General features: G+C 41.5%; 1 protein-coding gene across 1 annotated transcript in view; it reads right to left on the reverse strand.

Annotated features, from left to right (window-relative positions):
* Nucleotides 1–24,975, reverse strand: part of GPATCH2 (G-patch domain containing 2) — a 572,071-nt gene that overhangs the window by 508,306 nt on the left and 38,790 nt on the right. Inside the window, exon 3 of the mRNA XM_053712502.1 lies at nt 16,634–16,695. Within this exon, the coding sequence (XP_053568477.1) occupies nt 16,634–16,695 (62 nt within the window). The remainder of the gene's footprint in view (nt 1–16,633; nt 16,696–24,975) is intronic.

The raw sequence follows: 24,975 nt of genomic DNA on the forward strand, positions 1-24,975 counted from the left end.
ACCATTACAGGCAAAGGAGGGTCGGAACCCGGGACAGCTATGTATGTATGAACAGAATCTAGGGAACACACCTCACTGGAAGAAGAATCCTCAGAGGCGGATGGCTCAGTGATCTCTAACATTTCAACATTGGTTGCTGAGAACACCTTAATACGGCATACAAAACATAATTAAGAGAGCTGGTATCAAAATCTGTATTGGAGGAATCCTCCATATCAGAATCCTATATAGCTTGTCTATATCAATTTATAGAATCAATTGGCACCTTATACCCCCAATGGCTGGGGCACTCACCACCTCCTATGACCCAGACAGATAGAGAAGATGCTCCTCCACGCAGACACCCGGACATGAAATCGGAAAAAAAAACCACTCCCAGTCACATGGTGCTAATTCAGGACCTAGCCCCGCTAAGGAAAAAGTGTGCGATCTTAATAAAAAGAAACTGCGCAGCTCCCCAAAGAAAATAACCTAGATGTTCTGTATCAGCCTAGTAGCCCAAACGTTCTTACACATAAGCAGTCAAATCACATAACAATATACGATTAAAAAGTCCCACTGTTCAATAATCCCCCTCAGGAGATTATAACCCTATGATTCCATAAAGATAAAGGAGTCCCACTGAGACCCTGTCTTCTATCAAGTGTGTAAATTAATGAAACAATCTTACTGGAATCTATGCCGTGAAACAGTGACACGGTCCTTCAAGTTTGACAGATCGTAGCAGCGCCTCTGACATGAACTTGAGTAAAGAAAGCAGGCAGCGAAACTGGTCAACACTGATTGCTTAAGGAGCTGTTAATATGAGTCTGGATGGGTTCGCAGAAAGACTCTCCCTGCATCTCCAGACACTAACGTTTGTCAATGCTCTCACTGAGAGGCTGACAAGACTACTTAAAACTCCAGCTCCATCTCGAAGAGTACTACCCTCCAAAAGGAACTACTCCGAAAACTTCTGACACTTCTCTGCCAACCTCCTGTGATGAAAGGCAAAGAATTACTGGGGGGTGGAGGAAGTGGGGGAGGTATTTAAGAATTTGGCTGGGGTGTCTTTGCCTCCTCCTAGTGACTAGGTTCTGTATTCCCACAAGTAATGAATGCAGCTGTGGACTCTCCCTGTATTTAGAAGGAAATACTAATGTAAATTAACTTCAGACAAACTATCTGAAGTTCCTACCGGACGAGTGCTAAAATCCCACTAGCAAGCAGAAGTCTGTGAACTGCCAGGTGAACGATCCAGAGCCACTGAAGATAGTCCGATCAGCAAATAACAAAGCCAACACCTCTCTTCAAATTGCAGACTGGCTTTCTGAGCTCACAAGTCTGCTTCATAAAAAACGGAAGTGTGGAGGACACGTGAGCGGCCGGGAATAAAAACTGCGTCACACATACTGGCGCAAAAAAAAATAAAAAATAAACAAACTGCTGCATAAGCTTTTAAAAGCCACCACTGTATAAGCTAATAAAACCGTTAAAATTGTTAGAAGTAAAGTAAGGTACCCCACCGCCTTCTAACTGCTAAATGCCACCACTACTCTTACTCAAGAGATTGATGTGGACACAGCTAGATCCCAGTCCTTGCTTGTAGGGAACAATAACCATAAAAGGAAAATTTATCTTCAGACACTGACTTTGCACAACCTCCATTGACAGAGGCAAAGAGAATGACTGGGGATTATGGGTAAGGGCAGTAACACCTAACAGCTTTGCAGGGGTGCTCTTTGCCTCCTCCTGCTGGCCAGGAGTTGAATATCCCACTAGTAATTGGAATGACGTTGTGGACTCTCCATGTCTAGGGAAAAATATAGTTTTTGTGTCCCTTTAAATGCTCTAACAGCATCTAAATTATGCAAAGGTCTCCAAGAAGCATTCTTGGTATTAGGGACAACAATTTCCCTACTGATACTGTCTGAAGACGGTAGACTCCACACCTGAAGCCTGGATAGTGCTCAGTAGAATAGGAGGATGCACGCAAAAACTAAGCTGTTAAAAGGAAGATTGTCGTGCCAAAAACCTGAAATGCGGGTAATAGAGGCATATGTGTGCTAACCTGACATGCATTAACCTGAATGCCGATGTGCAGGAAAACTTTAAAGGGACACTGAACCAAATTTTTTTCTTTTGTGATTCAGACAGAGCACGAAATTTTAAGCAACTTTCTAATTTACTCCTATTATCAAATGTTCTTCATTCTCTTGGTATCTTTATTTGAAATGCAAGAATGTAAGTTTAGATGCCGGCCCATTTTTGGTGAACAACCTGGGTTGTTCTTGCTGATTAGTGGATAAATTCATCCACCAATAAAAAAGCTCTGTCCAGAGTTCCAAAAAAAATGCCTTCATAGCAAGAGAACGAAGAAAAATTGATAAAAGGAGTAAATTAGAAAGTTGCTTAAAATTGCATGCTCTATCTGAATCACGAAAGAAAAAAAAAATTGTGTTCAGTGTCCCTTTAACGCATATGAGTGCCTGGTGCGCACAATCTTGAGGGCTCAAGGGCGACATGCTCAGTCCCAAAGGACACCAAAGTAAAAAATACAAACTAAACTCGCAAAAAATTTATTAAAGGGGAATAAAAATATAATGGTTCTGCCCCAAGGCTATTTATATCAAATAAATATATAAGTATAAATTCCCAACTAGGCTACAAAGTGTCATATAATTAAAAATATGATACTTACCAACAGACACTTATGTACTAGTAAAGTAGATGGCCAAACCAGGACTGAAACATATCAGCAGATGTTATTGTAGATCCATAAGAGGAGGTAAAAGACAAGCCCCTGCGACCACTATGGAAGGTTTGCGCCATAATTTCCCATGGGGTGAAAAAGAGTCACAAACCATACCAATACACCCCTCTGACCAAAACTGTACTCTAAAGGGAAAAATGGACTCAACAGACTGAAGGCCTCTATATCTGAATAATCAAATGCACATTTTCATTCTTCAACCACCTACAGCAGAGGCAAAGAAAAGTCTGAGGTACCTGAGCACCGGAAGGGATTTTATAGAGCTATTGGGGTTTGAGAAACGTTGCCTCCCCTTAGTGGTAGGGAAGAGCGATTCCCAGCAGTAATGGATTGTGAACTCTTGCCATCTGTATGAAAGAAATAAAACATTCAACTAATTCAGTTTAGCTCTATGAGAACCAAACTTTGAAAGTTATTTTTTTCCTTTTATGTAATTTTTTTCCCCTAAAATTTCAAATGCTGCACTCACTAGAAATAAAGGAAGGTAACATTCATTTAAAATAACAAAATGTCAGCCAAACATATCTGTTTAGCTTAGCATCAGAGGATCACACAATTGTACCAAAACATATGACCATCCCTCCATAACTAGTTATTTAGCACATGGTTCTGTTAAAAGATTTAATATTTATATGGTTTTGAAGCAGATGTTAGTATGTTGTTTTAACAAAGCTGCTGTATAAAACTTAAATTGATGGAAAATCCAAAATGTTCGAAACATGCCAAAATGCCACGATTTTGATTGGACAACGGCGAAAACGTCAGAAAAGAAAAAAGGTCTTAATGCTGGGCGGTTATATATAAAAGTTACTAAAGTAAGTTTTACATTTGTGTGTTTTCATCAATAAAACAAATATTTTTAAATTTTACATCAAAATGGCAAAAAATAAACATTTTGAATTTACCATCACTTTAAGAGACATCAAATTCAAAATATAATTTACTATAAAATTAGTATTCAAAATGAAACATTTGCAACATACATTGACTATTATTTTGTTTGTGTTTGCTATTTCTGGAAATTTGGGGCACACGTAAAGGGACATGCATCCCAAAAAAATTATCTCATGATTCAGAAAGAGAATACAATTTTAGACAACTTTCTAATTTACTTCTTTTATCTAATTTGCTTCATTCTTTTGGTATCCTTTGTTGAAGAAGCAGCAATGCACTACTGAAATCTAGCTGAATGCAGTGGGTGAGCCAATAAACATGAGGCATATATGTGCAGCCACCAATCAGCAGCTCCTGAGCCTACCTAGGTATATTTTCAACAAAGTATACCAAGAAAACAAAACAAATTAGATAATAGAAGTAAACTGGAAAGTTGTTTAAACTCTTATGCTCTATCTGAATCATGAAAAAATGTGGGTTCATGTCCCTTTAAAATGATAGTGGATATCAAAATTGCCTCCCCTTTAACATTTTTCCAGCAGTCCATTTTACCTGCTGGAGTGCATTAGATTGCTTACAAATAGCTCAATTATTTATTTATTTTTTCTGACAATTGATAATTTTCCAGATTAAATCTTCACGTATACTCAAAATTTTAATGCAGCCAAAATGGTTATAGAAAGGATACGTAAACAGGAGACATCCAGAAATCCGAAAATATCTGGCTACCAGTATTGGGTGAGAAAGAGCCCAGTACATTTTAATCCCTGCATCAGCTTTAGATACAATGAACTTTTATCTGCCGCTTGCCTGAGTACACTGTCCTTTAAAGCACAGAATCTGAGCTACACCTTTTAGGTGACAGTGGGGCAGTCACAATTTTTACAATAATATCCTACAACAAAAGTATGCAAAACATACTATTATTTCAGTTTAATTTATTCATTTATGGTGAATTGAGTTTCATGTCCTTTTAAACAAAGTGATAAAAAAGAAGGTCACATGCAGCAAAGATATATATAAAATAAAAAACACAATTTATGCTTACCTGATAAATTTCTTTCTCTTGTGGTGTATCCAGTCCACGGATCATCCAATACTTGTGGGATATTCTCATTCCCAACAGGAAGTTGCAAGAGGACACCCACAGCAGAGCTGTAATATAGCTCCTCCCCTAACTGTCATAGCCAGTCATTCGACCGAAAACAAGCCGAGAAAGGAGGAACCATAGGGTGTAGTGGTTACTGTAGTTTAAATTTAAAAATTACCTGCCTTAAAATGACAGGGCGGGCCGTGGACTGGATACACCACAAGAGAAATAAATTTATCAGGTAAGCATAAATTGTGTTTTCTCTTGTAAGGTGTATCCAGTCCACGGATCATCCATTACTTGTGGGATACCAATACCAAAGCTAAAGTACACGGATGAAGGGAGGGACAAGGCAGGAACTTAAATGGAAGGAACCACTGCCTGTAAAACCTTTCTCCCAAATATAGCCTCCGAAGAAGCAAAAGTATCAAATTTGTAAAATTTTGAAAAAGTATGAAGCGAAGACCAAGTCGCCGCCTTGCAAATCTGTTCAACAGAAGCCTCATTTTTAAAGGCCCAAGTGGAAGCCACAGCTCTAGTGGAATGAGCTGTAATCCTTTCAGGAGGCTGCTGTCCAGCAGTCTCATAGGCTAAGCGGATTAAGCTTCTTAGCCAAAAAGAAAAAGAGGTTGCCAAAGCCTTTTGACCTCTCCTCTGTCCAGAGTAGACAACAAACAAAGCAGATGTTTGACAAAAATCTTTAAACCACAGACCACGTCCAGATTGTGTAACACAAGGATGGAACCACAATCTCTTGATTGATATTCTTGTTAGATACCACCTTAGGTAAGAACCCAGGTTTGGTACGCAGGACTACCTTATCCGTATGAAAAATCAGATAAGGAGAATCACATTGTAAGGCAGATAGCTCAGAGAGTCTACGAGCCGAGGAAATAGCTACCAAAAAAAAACAGAATTTATGTTTACCTGATAAATTACTTTCTCCAACGGTGTGTCCGGTCCACGGCGTCATCCTTACTTGTGGGATATTCTCCTCCCCAACAGGAAATGGCAAAGAGCCCAGCAAAGCTGGTCACATGATCCCTCCTAGGCTCCGCCTACCCCAGTCATTCGACCGACGTTAAGGAGGAATATTTGCATAGGAGAAACCATATGTTACCGTGGTGACTGTAGTTAAAGAAAATAAATTATCAGACCTGATTAAAAAAACCAGGGCGGGCCGTGGACCGGACACACCGTTGGAGAAAGTAATTTATCAGGTAAACATAAATTCTGTTTTCTCCAACATAGGTGTGTCCGGTCCACGGCGTCATCCTTACTTGTGGGAACCAATACCAAAGCTTTAGGACACGGATGAAGGGAGGGAGCAAATCAGGTCGCCTAAATGGAAGGCACCACGGCTTGCAAAACCTTTCTCCCAAAAATAGCCTCAGAAGAAGCAAAAGTATCAAATTTGTAAAATTTAGAAAAAGTGTGCAGTGAAGACCAAGTCACTGCCTTACATATCTGATCAACAGAAGCCTCGTTCTTGAAGGCCCATGTGGAAGCCACAGCCCTAGTGGAGTGAGCTGTGATTCTTTCAGGAGGCTGCCGTCCGGCAGTCTCATAAGCCAATCGGATAATGCTTTTAATCCAGAAGGAGAGAGAGGTAGAAGTTGCTTTTTGACCTCTCCGTTTACCAGAATAAACAACAAACAAAGACAAAGTTTGTCTGAAATCCTTAGTAGCTGCTAAGTAAAATTTGAGAGCACGAACTACATCCAAGTTGTGCAACAAACGTTCCTTCTTTGAAACTGGATTAGGACACAAAGAAGGCACAACTATCTCCTGGTTAATGTTTTTGTTAGAAACAACTTTTGGAAGAAAACCAGGTTTAGTACGCAAAACCACCTTATCTGCATGGAACACCAGATAAGGAGAAGAACACTGCAGAGCAGATAATTCTGAAACTCTTCTAGCAGAAGAAATTGCAACCAAAAACAAAACTTTCCAAGATAATAACTTAATATCAACGGAATGTAAGGGTTCAAACGGAACCCCCTAAAGAACTGAAAGAACTAGGTTGAGACTCCAAGGAGGAGTCAAAATTTTGTAAACAGGCTTGATTCTAACCAGAGCCTGAACAAAGGCTAGAACATCTGGCACAGCTGCCAGCTTTTTGTGAAGTAACACAGACAAGGCAGAAATCTGTCCCATCAAGGAACTTGCAGATAATCCTTTTTCCAATCCTTCTCGAAGGAAGGATAGACTCTTAGGAATCTTAACCTTGTCCCAAGGGAATCCTGCAGATTCACACCAACAGATATACCAAATTATGTGGTAATTTTTCTGGTTACAGGCTTTCAGGCCTGAACAAGAGTATTAATAACAGAATCTGAGAACCCTCGCTTTGATAAGATCAAGCGTTCAATCTCCAAGCAGTCAGCTGGAGTGGGTCGAACGGACCTAGAACAAGAAGGTCTCGTCTCAAAGGTAGCTTCCATGGTGGAGCCGATGACATATTCACCAGATCTGCATACCAAGTCCTGCGTGGCCACGCAGGAGCTATCAAAATCACCGACGCCCTCTCCTGATTGATCCTGGCTACCAGCCTGGGGATGAGAGGAAACGGCGGGAACACATAAGCTAGTTTGAAGGTCCAAGGTGCTACTAGTGCATCCACTAGAGCCGCCTTGGGATCCCTGGATCTGTACCCGTAGTAAGGAACTCTGAAGTTCTGACGAGAGGCCATCAGATCCATGTCTGGAATGCCCCACGGTTGAGTGACTTGGGCAAAGATTTCCGGATGGAGTTCCCACTCCCCCGGATGCAATGTCTGACGACTCAGAAAATCCGCTTCCCAATTTTCCACTCCTGGGATGTGGATAGCAGACAGGTGGCAGGAGTGAGACTCCGCCCATAGAATGATTTTGGTCACTTCTTCCATCGCTAGGGAACTCCTTGTTCCCCCCTGATGGTTGATGTATGAACTTGGCCCTTGCTAGCTGAGGCCAAGCTTTGAGAGCATTGAATATCGCTCTCAGTTCCAGAATATTTATCGGTAGAAGAGATTCTACCCGAGACCAAAGACCCTGAGCTTTCAGGGATCCCCAGACCGCGCCCCAGCCCATCAGACTGGCGTCGGTCGTGACAAGGACCCACTCTGGTCTGCGGAAGGTCATCCCTTGTGACAGGTTGTCCAGGGACAGCCACCAACGGAATGAGTCTCTGGTCCTCTGATTTACTTGTATCTTCGGAGACAAGTCTGAATAGTCCCCATTCCACTGACTGAGCATGAACAGTTGTAATGGTCTTAGATGAATGCGCACAAAAGGAACTATGTCCATTGCCGCAACCATCAAACCTATCACTTCCATGCACTGCGCTATGGAAGGAAGAGGAACGGAATGAAGTATCCGACAAGAGTCTAGAAGTTTTGTTTTTCTGGCTTCTGTCAGAAAAATCCTCATTTCTAAGGAGTCTATTATAGTTCCCAAGAAGGGAACCCTCGTTGACGGAGATAGAGAACTCTTTTCCACGTTCACTTTCCATCCGTGAGATCTGAGAAAGGCCAGGACAATGTCCGTGTGAGCCTTTACTTGAGGAAGGGACGACGCTCGAATCAGAATGTCGTCCAATTAAGGTACTACAGCAATGCCCCTTGGTCTTAGCACCGCCAGAAGGGACCCTAGTACCTATGAGAAAATCCTAGGAGCAGTGGCTAATCCGAAAGAAAACGCCACGAACTGGAAATGCTTGTCCAGGAATTCAAACCTTAGGAACCGATGATGTTCCTTGTGGATAGGAATATGTAGATACGCATCCTTGAAATCCACCTTGGTCATGAATTGACCTTCCTGGATGAAAGGAAGGAGTGTTCGAATGGTTTCCATCTTGAACGATGGAACCTTGAGAAACTTGTTCAAGATCTTGAGATCTAAGATTGGTCTGAACGTTCCCTCTTTTTTGGGAACTATGAACAGATTGGAGTAGGACCCCATCCCTTGTTCTCCTAATGGAACAGGATGAATCACTCCCATTTTTAGCAGGTCTTCTACCCAATGTAAGAATGCCTGTCTTCTTATGTGATCTGAAGACAACTGAGACCTGTGGAACCTCCCCCTTGGAGGAAGCCCCTTGAACTCCAGAGAATAACCTTGGGAGACTATTTCTAGCGCCCAAGGATCCAGAACATCTCTTGTCCCAGCCTGAGCGAAGAGAGAGAGTCTGCCCCCCACCAGATCCGGTCCCGGATCGGGGGCCCGCATTTCATGCTGTCTTGGTAGCAGTGGCAGGTTTCCTGGCCTGCTCTTTGTTCCAGCCTTGCATAGGTCTCCAGGCTGGATTGGCTTGAGAAGTATTACCTTCCTGCTTAAAGGACATAGCCCTTGGGGCTGATCCGTTTCTGCGAAAGGGACGAAACTTAGGTTTATTTTTGGTCTTGAAAAGACCTATCCTGAGGAAGGGCGTGGCCCTTGCCCCCAGTGATATCAGAGATAATCTCTTTCAAGTCAGGGCCAAAGAGTGTTTTCCCCTTGAAAGGAATGTCAAGCAATTTGTTCTTGGAAGACGCATCCGCTGCCCAAGATTTTAACCAAAGCGCTCTGCGCCACAATAGCAAACCCAGAATTTTATCGCCGCTAACCTAGCCTATTGCCAGGTGGCGTCTAGGGTGAAAGAATTAGCCAATTTAAGAGCACGAATTCTGTCCATAATCTCCTCATAAGAAGAAGAATTACTAATAATCGCCTTTCCTAGCTCATCAAACTAGAAACACGCGGCTGCAGTGACAGGGACAATGCATGCAATTGGTTGTAGAAGGGAACCTTGCTGAACAAACATCTTTAGCAGACCTTCTAATTTTTTATCCATAGGATCTTGGAAAGCACAACTATCTTCTATGGGTATAGTGGCGCGCTTGTGTAGAGTAGAAACCGCCCCCCTCGACCTTGGGGACTGTCTGCCATCAGTCCTTTCTGGGGTCGACTATAGGAAAACAATTTTATAAATATGGGGGGAGGTACTAAAGGTATACCGGGCCTGTCCCATTCTTCACTAACAATGTACGCCACCCGCTTGGATATAGGAAAAGCTTCGGGGGGCCCCGGGGCCTCTAAGAACTTTTCCATTTTACATAGTGGTTCTGGAATGACCAGATAATCACAATCATCCAAATTGGATAACCCCTCCTTAAGCAGAGCGCGGAGATGTTCCAACTTAAATTTAAAAGTAATCACATCAGGTTCAGCTTATTGAGAAATGTTTCCTGAATCTGAAATTTCTCCCTCAGACAAAACCTCCCTGGCCCCCTCAGACTGGTGTAGGGGCCCTTCAGAAACCATATCATCAGCGTTCTCATGCTCTACAGAATTTTCTAAAACAGAGCAGTCGCGCTTTCACTGATAAGTGGGCATATTGGCTAAAATGTTTTTGATAGAATTATCCATTACAGCCGTTAAATGTTGCATAGTAAGGAGTATTGGCGCACTAGATGTACTAGGGGCCTCCTGTATGGGCAAGACTGGTGTAGACGAAGGAGGGGATGATGCAGTACCATGCTTACTCCCCTCACTTGAGGAATCATCTTGGGCATCATTTTTACTAAAATTTTTTATGACATAAAATACATATAGTTAAATGAGAAGGAACCTTGGTTTCCCCACAGTCAGAACACAATCTATCTGGTAGTTCAGACATTGTAAACAGGCATAAACTTGATAACAAAGCACAAAAAACGTTTTAAAATAAAACCGTTACTGTCACTTTAAATTTTAAACTAAACACACTTTATTACTGCAATTGCGAAAAAGTATGAAGGAATTGTTCAAAATTCACCAAAATTTCACCACAGTGTCTTAAAGCCTTAAAAGTATTGCACACCAAATTTGGAAGCTTTAACCCTTAAAATAACGGAACCGGAGCCGTTTTTATATTTAACCCCTTTACAGTCCCTGGAATCTGCTTTGCTGAGACCCAACCAAGCCCAAAGGGGAATACGATACCAAATGATGCCTTCAGAAAGACTTTTCTGTGTATCAGAGCTCCACACACATGCAGCTGCATGCCATGCTGTCCTCAAAAACAAGTGCGCCATACCGGCGCGAAAATGAGGCTCTGACTATGATTAGGGAAAGCCCCTAAAGAATAAGGTGTCAAAAACAGTGCCTGCCGATATAATCATATCAAAATACCCAGAATAAATGATTCCTCAAGGCTAAATATGTGTTAATAATTAATCGATTTAGCCCAAAAAGAGTCTACAGTCTTAATAAGCCCTTGTGAAGCCCTTATTTACTATCTTAATAAACATGGCTTACCGGATCCCATAGGGAAAATGACAGCTTCCAGCATTACATCGTCTTGTTAGAATGTGTCATACCTCAAGCAGTAAGAGACTGCACACTGTTCCCCCAACTGAAGTTAATTGCTCTCAACAGTCCTGTGTGGAACAGCCATGGATTTTAGTTACGGTGCTAAAATCATTTTCCTCATACAAACAGAAATCTTCATCTCTTTTCTGTTTCTGAGTAAATAGTACATACCAGCACTATTTTAAAATAACAAACTCTTGATTGAATAATAAAAACTACAGTTAAACACTAAAAAACTCTAAGCCATCTCCGTGGAGATGTTGCCTGTACAACGGCAAAGAGAATGACTGGGGTAGGCGGAGCCTAGGAGGGATCATGTGACCAGCTTTGCTGGGCTCTTTGCCATTTCCTGTTGGGGAGGAGAATATCCCACAAGTAAGGATGACGCCGTGGACCGGACACACCTATGTTGGAGAAAAAAAGAACTTTCCAAGATAAAAGTTTGATATCTATGGAATGAAGAGGTTCAAACGGAACTCCTTGAAGAATCTTAAGAACCAAGTTTAAGCTCCATGGTGGAGCAACAGGTTTAAACACAGGCTTGATTCAAACTAAAGCCTGACAAAATGCCTGAATGTCTGGAACATCTGCCAGACGCTAGTGCAAAAGAATAGACAGAGCAAAAATCTGTCCCTTTAAGAAACTATCTGACAATCCTTTTTCCAAACCTTCTTGGAGAAAAGATAAAATCCTAGGAATCCTGACCTTACTCCATGAGTAACCCTTGGATTCACACCAAGAAAGATATCTACGCCATACCTTATGGTAAATTTTCCTGGTGACAGGCTTTCGTGCCTGTATTAAGGTATCAATAACTGACTCAGAGAAGCCACGCTTTGATAAAATCAAGCATTCAATCTCCAGGCAGTCAGCCTCAGAGAAATTAGATTTGGATGGTTGAAAGGACCCTGAAGTAGAAGGTCCTGTCTCAGAGGCAGAGACCATGGTGGAAAGGATGACATGTCCACTAGATCTGCATACCAGGTCCTGCGTGGCGACGCAGGTGCTATCAGAATCACTGATGCTCTCTCCTGCTTGATCTTGGCAATCAGTCGAGGGAGCAGAGGATACGGTGGAAACACATAAGCCAGGTTGAAAGACCAGGGCGCTGCTAGAGTATCTATCAGTGTCGCCTTGGGATCCCTGGAACTGGATCCGTAACACGGAAGCTTGGCGTTCTGGTGAGACGCCATGAGATCCAGTTCTGGTTTGCCCCAACGGAGAATCAGTTGAGCAAATACCTCCGGATGGAGTTCCCACTCTCCCGGATGAAAAGTCTGACGACTTAGAAAATCCGCCTCCCAGTGCTCTACACCTGGGATATGGATAGCTGATAGGTGGCAAGAGTGAATCTCTGCCCAGTGAATTATTTTTGAAACTTCTAACATCTCTAGGGAACTTCTTGTTCCCCCTCGATGGTTGATGTAAGCTACAGTCGTGATGTTGACCGACTGAAATATGATGTACCTCAGAGTTGCTAACTGAGGCCAAACCTGAAGAGCCTTGAATATCGCTCTTAGTTCCAGAATATTTATTGGAAGGAGAGACTCCTCCTGAGTCCACGATCCCTGAGCCTTCAGGGAGTTCCAGACTGCACCACAACCTAGAAGGCTGGCATTTGTTGTTACAATAGTCCAATCTGGCCTGGGAAGGTCATACCTTTGGACAGATGGACCCGAGATAGCCACCAGGGAAGAGGATCCCTGGTCTCTTGGTCCAGATTCAGTTGAGGGGCCAAATCTGTGTAATCCCCGCTCCACTGACTGAGCCTGCATAGTTGCAGCGGTCTGAGATGTAAGCGTGCAAACGGCACTATGTCCATTGCCGCTACCATTAAGCCGATTACTTCCATACACTGAGCCACCAAAGGGCGCGGAATGGAATGAAGAACCCGACAGGAATTTAGAAGCTTTGATAACCTGGACTCCGTCAAGGTAAATTTTCATTTCTACAGAATCTATCAGAGTCCCTAGAAAGGAAACTCTTGTGAGTGGGGATAGAGAACACTTTTCCTCGTTCACTTTCCACCCATGCGACCTCAGAAATGCCAGTACTACGTCCGTATGAGACTTGGCAATTTGGAAGTTTGACGCCTGTATCAGGATGTCGTCTAAATAAGGGGCTACTGCTATGCCCCGCGGCCTTAGGACCGCCAAAAGCGACCCTAGAACCTTTGTAAAGATTCTTGGGGCTGTAGCTAATCCAAAGGGAAGAGCTACAACTGGTAATGCTTGTCTTGAAAGGCAAACCTGAGAAACCGATGATGATATTTGTGTATCGGAATGTGTAGATAAGCATCCTTTAGATCCACTGTAGTCATATATTGACCCTCCTGGATCAGTGGTAGGATGGTACGAATAGTTTCCTTCTTGAATGACGGAACTTTGAGGAATTTGTTTAAGATCTTTAGATCCAAAATCGGTCTGAAGGTTCCCTCTTTTTTGGGAACCACAAACAGATTTGAGTAAAAACCCTGTTCCTGTTCCTCCTTTGGAACTGGATGGATCACTCCCATAACTAGGAGGTCTCGTACACAGTGTAAGAATGCCTCACTCTTTATCTGGTTTGCAGATAATTGTGAAAGGTGAAATCTCCCATTTGGGGGGGAAGCTTTGAAGTCCAGAAGATATCCCTGGGATATAAATTTCCAACGCCCAGGGATCCTGAACATCTCTTGCCCACACCTGGGCGAAGAGTGAAAGTCTGCCCCCTACTAGATCCGTTACCGGATAGGGGGTCGTTCCTTCATGCTGTCTTAGAGGCAGCAGCAGGCTTTTTGGCCTGCTTACCTTTTTTCCAGGTCTGGTTTGGTCTCCAGACCGTCTTGGATTGAGCAAAAGTTCCCTCTTGTTTATTATTAGAGGAAGTTGATGCCGCACCTGCCTTGAAGTTTCGAAAGGCACGAAAATTAGACTGTTTGGCCCTAGATTTGGACCTGTCCTGAGGAAGGGCACAACCTTTTCCTCCCGTGATATCAGCAATAATCTCCTTCAAACCAGGCCCGAATAGGGTCTGCCCCTTGAAGGGAATGTTAAGTAGCTTAGATTTTAAAGTCACGTCAGCTGACCATGATTTAAGCCATAGCGCTCTGCGCGCCTGTATAGCAAAACCAGAATTCTTAGCTGTTAGTTTATTCAAATGAACAATGGCATCAGAAATAAAATAATTGGCTAGCTTAAGTGCTCTAAGTTTGCCAAGTATGTCATCCAATGGAGTCTCTACCTGTAAAGCCTCTTCCAGAGACTCAAACCAGTACGCCGCAGCAGCAGTGACAGGGGCAATGCATGCAATGGGCTGTAGGATAAAACCTTGTTGAATAAATATTTTCTTAAGGTAACCTTCTAATTTTTTATCCATTGGCTCTTAAAAAGCACAACTGTCCTCGACAGGGATAGTAGTACGCTTTGCTAGAGTAGAAACTGCTCCCTCCACCTTAGGGACTGTCTGCCATAAGTCCCGTGTGGTGGCGTCTATTGGAAAACATTTTTCTAAAAATAGGAGGGGAAGAGAACGGCACACCTGGTCTATACCATTCCTTATTAATAATTTCTGTAAACCTTTTAGGTATTGGAAAAACATCAGTACACACCGGCACTGCAAAGCATTTATCCAGTCTACAAAATTTCTCTGGCACTGCAATGGTATCACAGTCATTCAGAGCAGCTAAAACCTCCCTAAGTAACACGCGGAGGTGTTCAAGCTTAAATTTAAATGTAGAAATATTAGAATCAGGTATCTTTCCTGAGTCATTAACATCACCCACTGACTGAAGCTCTCCTTCCTCAGCTTCTGCATATTGTGAGGCAGTATCAGACATGGTTCTTAAAGCGTCAGTATGCTCTGCATTTTGTCTCACCCCAGAGCTATCTCGCTAACCTCTAAGTTCAGGTAGTCTGGCTAATACCGCTGACAGTGTATTATCCATGACTGCCGCCATGTCTTGTAAAGTAAACGCTATGGGCGCCCTAGATGTACTTGGCGCCATTTGAGCGTGAGTCCCTTGGGCGGGAGTCAAAGGGTCTGACACGTGGGGAGAGTTAGTCGGCATAACTTTCCCCTCGTCAGATTCCTCTGGTGATAATTTTTTTAAAAACAGAATATGATCTTTATTGCACACTTGGTACACATTCTAATTTTTACAGTGTATGTAATAGGCTAGCAGAGCATTGCATCCACTTGCAAATGGATGATTAACCCCTTAGTTCAAAAAACGGATCAAAAAAACGAAATAGACTTTTTTTTTTTTTTTTTTTTTTTAACAGTCACAACCAACTGCCACAGCAAGCTGTGGTCCTACCTTCCCCAATAAACGACTTTGGAAAGCCTTTGAGCCCTTTAGAGATGTCCTATAGTATACAGGGGACTCCTGAGGGAAGCTGGATGTCACAGTTTGTAATTTTAACTGCACCAACTGTAACTTTTATACTATAACAGTGGAAAGCCTCAGTAAAACTGTTTCTAGTCAAAATTTAAGCCAGCCATGTGGAAAAAACTAGGCCCCAATAAAGTTTTATCACCAATGCATATATAAAAACGATTAAACATGCCAGCAAACGTTTATATTGCAATATCATAAGGGTATTACCCCTGGGAGTAAGCATGATACCAGTCGTTATTAAATCACTTTATTCAGGCTTAACTTACATTAATCCGGTATCAGCAGCATTTTCTAGTGTTTTCCATCTCTAGAAAAAATTATGACTGCACATACCTGATAGCAGAATAAACTGCACGCCAATCTCTCGCTGAAGTTACCTCATCTGTGTAATCCTCTCAGACATATGTGAGAATAGCAATGGATCTTAGTTACAACCTGCTAAGATCATAGAAACCTCAGGCAGATTCTTCTTCTATTTACTGCCTGAGATAAAATAGCACAACTCCGGTACTATTTAAAAATAACAAACTTATGATTGAAGAAAATAAACTAACTATATTTAACCACTCTCTCCTACAACATCCTAGCTTGTTGAGAGTTGCAAGAGAATGACTGGGTATGACAGTTAGGGGAGGAGCTATATTACAGCTCTGCTGTGGGTGTCCTCTTGCAACTTCCTGTTGGGAATGAGAATATCCCACAAGTAATGGATGATCCGTGGACTGGATACACCTTACAAGAGAAATGGGCTTCGGATATGCATAAAACAATTTCAGTAAATACCACAAAAAAAATAAATAAAATGTTTTTCTACTTATCTGGCAGGCATGGGGTTAAGTTTGTAAACTGTACTTAAAATGTAACCAACAGAATAATAGAGTTCTTACAGGGAACAAAATCCAATTGCAAATACACCTCATAATGCAAGCAGAATGGCTAATTAGACCAAATTACTCTAAAAATACATCATTAGCAAGCACGCTTTTATCATATGAAGAGTAAACTGTGTAAACAATTATTCGTTTAAATTGCATAATGTTGTCACATTAACATTAAAACAAAAATGACACCTTCATAGCCCAGAAATCTGCAGTGTTGTTTAGAGTCTTCAGTAGCAGTATTAATTAGAAGCCAAAAAAAAAAAAATTACCAATTAGCACGTTTCAATTAGACTTAATTCAGCAAGTAGAGTATAAATCTTTCATTACCTTGGCGACCCTCATCATTGGTAAACAAACCGCCATCGCTGCTGCTTATGCTGCTCGATTCGCTGTAATAAAAAAAAAAAAAGAAATGAAAAATGAGTTTTCATACACACTAAAAATAAAAATATCAGCTGTTCTTTTTGTTTAGAAAGACAAGAAACTGAAAAGCAGAAATGAAATTTGTTAGTAATCACACTGAAAATGCCATGGTTTTATGAACTACTGAGCGTATTATTTTTGGCACATAAAACCTCGGGAATCTAATAGGACACTGACAGGCAGCCAGATGCGACTGTATGAAGGTGCTGACACAAGTGATGCATTTTATTATTTCGCTCCCATCAAACGCTTGCTGCTCCTATCTAATACCATACAATTTAGTTTGATCCCAGAACACCACTGCTCAAGGAAATGGCAGAAATTCCAGTCAGGAAGTAGTGCAAAATATCGCTTCAGTCTATAAAATGATAGCTCTCAATGCAAAAATATATTTTGTTGTAACAAGGACTAAAAAGAACATTTAAATCAGTTATGTAAAAGGTTTTTATGTTAACAGACATTAAATAAAAAAAACAATTGGTCTTTCCTGAGCAGAAGCATGTTTTTGTGTTACCAATATACCTTAAAGGGATACAGAACCCATTTTTTTTTTTCTTTCATGATTCAGATAGAGCATGCAATTTTAAGCAATGTTCTAATTGACCCCTTTTATCAATTTTTCTTCATTCTCTTACTATCTTTATTTGAAAAAGCAGGAATGTAAGTATAGGAGCCGGCCCATTTTTGGTTCAGAGCCCTGGATAGTGATTGGTGGCTACATTTATACACCAACCAGCAAGAGATACCCAGGTGCTGAACCAAAGATAGGCAGGTTTATAAGCTTACAATCCTGCTTTTTCAAATAAAGATACCAAGAGAATGAAGAAAAATTGTTAATAGGAGAAAATTAAAAAGTTGCTTAAAACTGCATGCTCTATCTGAATCATGAAAGGAAAAAAAATGGGTTCAATATCCCTTTAAAGTTCATTAAACTCACCATGTTATGTTCATTTTTTTTTCTCCTACACCTGCAGCCATTCTTTTATTTTAATGTCTTACAGAATCCAGGTAGAAAAGCTTTGAATCTGTATACTGGGCGCCACCATCTTGGTACACCTGTATTGTTGCATCCTGTGACAGACGCAGTACGCTTTCAGATCAGTGACATTGCCAGCTGTATCTTGCACTTTGGGTTAGCTTGCACAAAAGAGGGCACTCAAGTTGAGGGACACTCAAGTCAAATTAAACTTTAATGTTTCAGATAGAGCAGCAATTTTAAAGAACTTTCCAATTTACTTTTATTAACAAAATGTGCACAGTCTTTTTGTATTTACACTTTTTGAGTCACCAGCTCTTACTGAGCATGTGCAAGAATTCATGTAATATAACATTACGTATATGCCTTTATGATTGGCTGATGGCTGTCACATGATACAGGAGGAGTGGAAATAGACATAACTGAAATTTGTTAGAATGTTGGGTTTCACATCCCTTTAACCAGCACTTTTAAAGGTTTAAAATAAGAGCATAGCTTTGAAGAGGGCTGCAGGAAAAACAATAGCTTGGTGATTAGTTACCAGGGTAGTGCAGTTGTACCAACCAGTATAATGTCCCTTTAAATGGCCGTTATAGTAATAAAATAGAATTTCTAATTCTTTAGAGCTACCATCTTATCAAGAGACCCGCGCATTGTTGGTCCTAAGCGGAAGCGGTTGCTGATCCAATCAGCAGCACTAGTCAGACAGCTGGGTTGTGCCACTAGCACCGCTGAATGGATTAGAAGCGGTTTCTACTCAGAACCTACAGTGCTCTGAATGCTCCGATCAATACTTTAACTATGTGTTTAACCCCTCTAAAATACCCACACGCACATCAAGCGATTTTTAAAGCGCCATAGACACGCTGGCACATGGGTTTGTTGGCTTCTGATGTAAGACATAATGAGCTTGCCATCGCACACACACATTGCCTCCTGTGGCATTATCCCCCGAAAAGTAATTCTGCCTCATGGGTCTATGAGGACAAGAAGCCTCATGTTGCTAAAGCCTTACAGTTACAGAGACATAAAAGTAAATACAAAATAGACATCAGTGCATTTTAAATTCAATTTGAAGCATTTTTTTGCAAGGTGCTTAATTTTTCCAAAAATGATTCTTTGAAAAGGTGCATGTACTCGGCCAACTAAGCTTTTGACAAGTTTTCAAATGACCATTTTTAAAAAAAATATAGGAATTTTAGGAAAAATACTTATAATGGAATATGAAATATACAGAGCACATTCATTTTGTATTTTGCCTCCTTTAAACACCAGGGTTTAGATTACAAGTGGAGCAGTAAAAAATTGCACCCCCGCAAATGGGTAAATTTGTCCGTTTGCGGGAACGCGATAATTAACCAGCCATTACTAGTGGCTGGTTATTGGTAGCAATTAGTAGGGATGCACCGAAACTTCGGTCGCAAATGGCATTTTTGGCTATTTTGTTTGTTTTTGCCTGTTATTTTCGGTAAAATTATTGTGTAGCATATTTCAAATTTCATTTCTTGGGGGGACTTCCGGGCAGCGGCCATATTCAGTCGCACATCTGCGTGCTGCTCCAGCTTTTCAGAATTACCTTCACAAGATCACCTTGTAAACGCATCAATCACACAAATATTAAGCAGATCTGAATCCTACTACAAGTAGTGTATATAACTAGCTCGATATTACCAAGATTGCTGTTAGCATCAGTGCCCGGAGCAACTTTGCGGCTTAGGCCTCTTCATATCCCCCCGGCGGGGAACACTTTTCCCTGTCGTTAAGCGGCACAAAGCAAGTGCTAAACTACAGCCAGGCTCTACCTTTCAATCCTGGGGACGAATATGCAGCACCTTCAAGAAGCGATTGGCTTACTTTTAGAGGAGCATTTCCTTAGACTATATGCCTCTGTGGATCGGTGTTTCAGCGTCACAGAGATCCCTACCTATGATTCTGCCATTGCTGCAGAGGAGACCAATGGAGGACTTATAGTTCAGCAAGAAACTTGTGCACCGACTCTTTGCTGTTTAAACCCAACTGTGTCGGATAGCCGGACACCGGAGCTGCCCATAAAACCTAGTGAGGGCGATATCCCTGACAAACCTCACCCAGAGAACATTGCATCCTTTGATCGTGCTGCAGATCCCCACGCTGCCAAATGTCATATTATTCTTCTCAATGCACCGATAACGGAGCTGCGCAACTTTCCTCCTTTCTACTTGACACAAAGCAGTTGGAATGCAGCTAGTTTGAGTTTGGACTATACGGAGGCTTTGGTAATGAGAAGACATTGCTGTGCCGTGTCTTTGGGACATATTACTGCTGTGTTTGACATTGCATGGCGTTCCGGTATAGGATGAGGACAAAATATTATACAAGTGGCTGAGATATGGGAGACAATGAGAACGAAGTTTTTCACCACTATATATCTCGAGTCGCATACGGACAACCATGGCAGCTGCTGTTCTCTTATTGCTATCCTATAGGAACTTTATTTTGTAGCTAAGCTTGGTTTACCTGTTCCAGCCTAAATACACAAGCACCCTTATGGCGGCACCTAAGCCTGAGGTTTGGGGGACGATATGTGTTTGGGCGCTGCTGTATGTATCTGATCCTCATCTGAGAACTATGTGTATAACTCTTCTTTTTTAAATACTCGCAGCTAGTGTATTGATTAACTTTTGTAATTAGTATAGATACAAAACAGGCATATGTTGTGTTAACACATTTTCACTGTTGGTATTCCCGCCCTAGGAAAATAGAGACCAGTCAGAACATTTTCTATATACGTTTAATGGTTACCTTATTATGTTATTGGACCGTGTGGGCTTACATTTTTGCTCGGTCTGTATTTCTCACCCCTATGCTTTACTATACCAATGCTGAGCTGTCGGAGGCCGAGACAGCAAAGGCATGCTCACCTTCTCTATTGCCTTAATTTTTGGGGGATTAACATGATATCTTTACATGGTGAACAAGATATCTTACTAAGTGTATAACTACCGGTTTTATTTTTGCAATGCCTTTTCCTGTATCATACTGCTCCCTTATAAACCTGTTTGTACACATGGTTCCCATTTAACAAGTTCATAATAGGTCTCATAGTCTATTCATTTAACATACACTGACCTAGCTCCTGCAAATTTCGGAATGATATTAATTTCGCCCTAGTATTAGGTAATTTACTTTCATCAAAGCTAGCCTCCAATTTTGCAAATGTATCAATCTCCTCATTACATAGATTATTGGGTCCATAATTGACTTTAACACATTATGTCTCCTTGCTATTCTTATTTTCAAAGTTGTCAGCTTACTATGACACCTTCTGTAGATAGTTAAGAGCCCTGATGTAACCAACATTTGTTTTTGTGCCTTTCGGTGGTGGTTTAGGTTCATAGGGCCCCCAGATAAGAGTCTGTTATTAAATTAGACTGCTTGGTTGTAGTTGTAGTTTCAAAGATCAACCACACAGATCATTTCTACATAAGACTTTACTAATTTTATATACAAAAAAGAGGTTCTCATTTAGAGATCCAAAAGTGGTCTCTTCACTAGAAATAGCCCCCTATCTAAGGTTGTGAGTTTATAACTGAGGTCCATGAGTGACCTTTTCTAACATCTAGGGGACCCACAGAATAATAGGCATTATCCTTGCATACTATGTTTTTGAATTTTCTTCTTAGAAATGTACTTACAGAATTGTACTATATAATCCCTGCATTCTATTATTATTGTGTTTTGTTTGTCATATTTCTTGGATGCCTTTTTCAGAACCTCAATAAAAAAAAAAAAAATTCATTTCTTGACTTACTGTTTTGCATATAATAATAGATTTCTAGGACTATACTTAGTTGGATAATTGGTAAAAAAAAACTGTTAAATCTGATTCTGTTACACAGAAATAAATAAAGAATAATGCAGTATATTGATATGTAATATGGTTTTAAGGAGGGATGCACCGCAATTTTGGTTGCAGAAACATTTTGGCCCGAAAATGGCATTATTGTTTTTTTTCTCCTTTTTTTTTTTTTAAATAAAAATATTGTGCTGATTTTAAGACTGCTAACCAAGCCCCAAAGTTTTAGACATATACTGATGTATACAGACTTCAGATTGCTTCTGTTTGAATAATGGGTCTTTTGATATGTAGGGGAGGGGGTTGTCTGCTCTCAACCCCTTTCAGTGGGTGTCCCAGCTTAATATCTCATAAACAGTGCTAAATTGGGAGCTTCTAAGTTAGTTTATTACATACAGTTAAATGACAATTGGTGTATACAGTCCCTTTAATATGTGTATAAACACATATCACTACTTACACCTTTCACTGGCGCTGAAGTTCTGATGCTGTCTCTGACCACATCAGAATGAGGCTCCCATAGGAGGCTATGGAAGCACGCTCTCGTGAGCGCAATGCTTCTCAGCAATGCGAACGCAAGGTTGCATTTGCATTGCTGAAAACTTGCAATACCAGCGCACATTATGTGTTGGTATTACACTGTGAAGCGCAAATATCACTTTCATCAAATCGATATTTAGCGCTCCATTTGTAATATAGCCCTAGGCATTTAAAGGGACATTACACTCCTTAATATTGTAATATGGTTAATTATGCCAAGAAAAAAAACTTAGTATTATATTTTATTTATTTACCCTCTCTTCCTGTAATTTAAATGAAACAGAATTTATGCTTACCTGATAAATTACTTTCTCCAACGGTGTGTCCGGTCCACTGCGTCATCCTTACTTGTGGGAATATCTCTTCCCCAACAGGAAATGGCAAAGAGTCCCAGCAAAGCTGGCCATATAGTCCCTCCTAGGCTCCGTCCACCCCAGTCATTCGACCGACGGACAGGAGGAAAAATATAGGAGAAACCATATGGTACCGTGGTGACTGTAGTTAGAGAAAATAATTCATCAGACCTGATTAAAAAAAAACAGGGCGGGCCGTGGACCGGACACACCGTTGGAGAAAGTAATTTATCAGGTAAGCATAAATTCTTTTTTCTCCAACATTGGTGTGTCCGGTCCACGGCGTCATCCTTACTTGTGGGAACCAATACCAAAGCTTTAGGACACGGATGAAGGGAGGGAGCAAATCAGGTTACCTAAACGGAAGGCACCACGGCTTGCAAAACCTTTCTCCCAAAAATAGCCTCCGAAGAAGCAAAAGTATCAAATTTGTAAAATTTGGCAAAAGTGTGCAGTGAAGACCAAGTCGCTGCCTTACATATCTGATCAACAGAAGCCTCGTTCTTGAAGGCCCATGTGGAAGCCACAGCCCTAGTGGAGTGAGCTGTGATTCTTTCAGGAGGCTGCAGTCCGGCAGTCTCGTAAGCCATTTGGATGATGCTTTTAAGCCAAAAGGAAAGAGAGGTAGAAGTCGCTTTTTAACCTCTCCTTTTACCAGAATAGACGACAAACAGAGAAGATGTTTGTCTGAAATCTTTTGTAGCTTCTAAATAGAATTTTAGAGCACGGACTACGTCCAAATTGTGTAACAAGCGTTCCTTCTTTGAAACTGGATTCGGACACTATCTCCTGGTTAATATTTTTGTTAGAAACAACCTTTGGAAGGAAACCAGGCTTAGTACGCAAAACCACCTTATCTGCATGGAACACCAGATAGGGCGGAGAACACTGCAGAGCAGATAACTCTGAAACTCTTCTAGCAGAAGAAATTGCAACCAAAAACAAAACTTTCCAAGATAACAACTTAATATCTATGGAATGTAGAGGTTCAAACGGAACCCCTTGAAGAACTGAAAGAACTAGATTTAAACTCCAGGGAGGAGTTAAAGGTCTGTAAACAGGCTTGATCCTAACCAGAGCCTGAACAAATGCTTGAACATCTGGCATAGCTGCCAATCGTTTGTGTAGTAAGACAGATAAAGCAGAAATCTGTCCCTTTAGAGAACTCGCAGATAATCCTTTATCCAAACCTTCTTGTAGAAAGGAAAGAATCTTAGGAATTTTTACCTTATTCCAAGGGAATCCCTTGGATTCACACCAGCAGATATATCTTTTCCATATTTTATGGTAAATCTTTCTAGTTACCGGTTTTCTGGCCTGAGTATCAATCACCGACTCTGAAAACCCACGCTTTGATAGAATCAAGCGTTCAATCTCCAAGCCGTCAGCTGGAGGGAGACCAGATTTGGATGTTCGATTGGACCCTGAAAAAGAAGGTCCTGTCTCAAAGGTAGCTTCCATGGTGGAACCGATGACATATTCACCAGGTCTGCATACCAAGTCCTGCGTGGCCACGCAGGAGCTATCAAGATCACCGAGACCCTCTCCTGTTTGATCCTGGCTACCAGCCTGGGAATGAGAGGAAACGGTGGGAACACATAAGCTAGGTTGAAGGCGCTACTAGTGCATCCACTAGAGTCGCCTTGGGATCCCTGGATCTGGACCCGTAGCAAGGAACCTTGAAGTTCTGACGAGACGCCATCAGATCCATGTCTGGAATGCCCCATAATTGAGTCAACTGGGCAAAAATCTCCGGGTGGAGTTCCCACTCCCCCGGATGGAATGTCTGACGACTCAGATAATCCGCTTCCCAGTTTTCCACACCTGGGATGTGGATCGCAGAAAGATGGCAGGAGTGATTCTCCGCCCATTGTATTATTTTGGTTACTTCTTTCATCGCCAGGAAACTCCTTGTTCCCCCCTGATGATTGATATACGCAACAGTCGTCATGTTGTCTGATTGGAATCTTATGAATCTGGCCTTTGCAAGCTGAGGCCAAGCCCTGAGAGCATTGAATATCGCTCTTAGTTCCAGAATGTTTATCGGGAGAAGAGACTCTTCCCGAGACCATAGTCCCTGAGCTTTCAGGGATTCCCAGACCGCACCCCAGCCCACTAGACTGGCGTCGGTCGTGACAATGACCCACTCTGGTCTGCGGAAGCTCATTCCCTGGGATAGGTGGTCCAGGGACATCCACCAACGGAGTGAATCTCTGGTCTTCTGATCTACTTGAATCACTGGAGACAAGTCTGTATAGTCCCCATTCCACTGTTTCAGCATGCACAGTTGTAATGGTCTTAGATGAATTCGCGCAAAAGGAACTATGTCCATTGCTGCAACCATCAACCCTACTACTTCCATGCACTGAGCTATGGAAGGACGTGGAACAGAATGAAGAACTTGACAAGCGCTTAGAAGTTTTGACTTTCTGACATCTGTCAGAAAGATCCTCATTTCTAAGGAATCTATTATTGTTCCCAGGAAGGGAACTCTTGTTGACGGAGACAGAGAACTTTTTTCTATGTTCACCTTCCATCCGTG

This window comes from Bombina bombina, chromosome 4 (assembly GCF_027579735.1).
Source record: "Bombina bombina isolate aBomBom1 chromosome 4, aBomBom1.pri, whole genome shotgun sequence".
Classification (NCBI taxonomy): domain Eukaryota; kingdom Metazoa; phylum Chordata; class Amphibia; order Anura; family Bombinatoridae; genus Bombina; species Bombina bombina.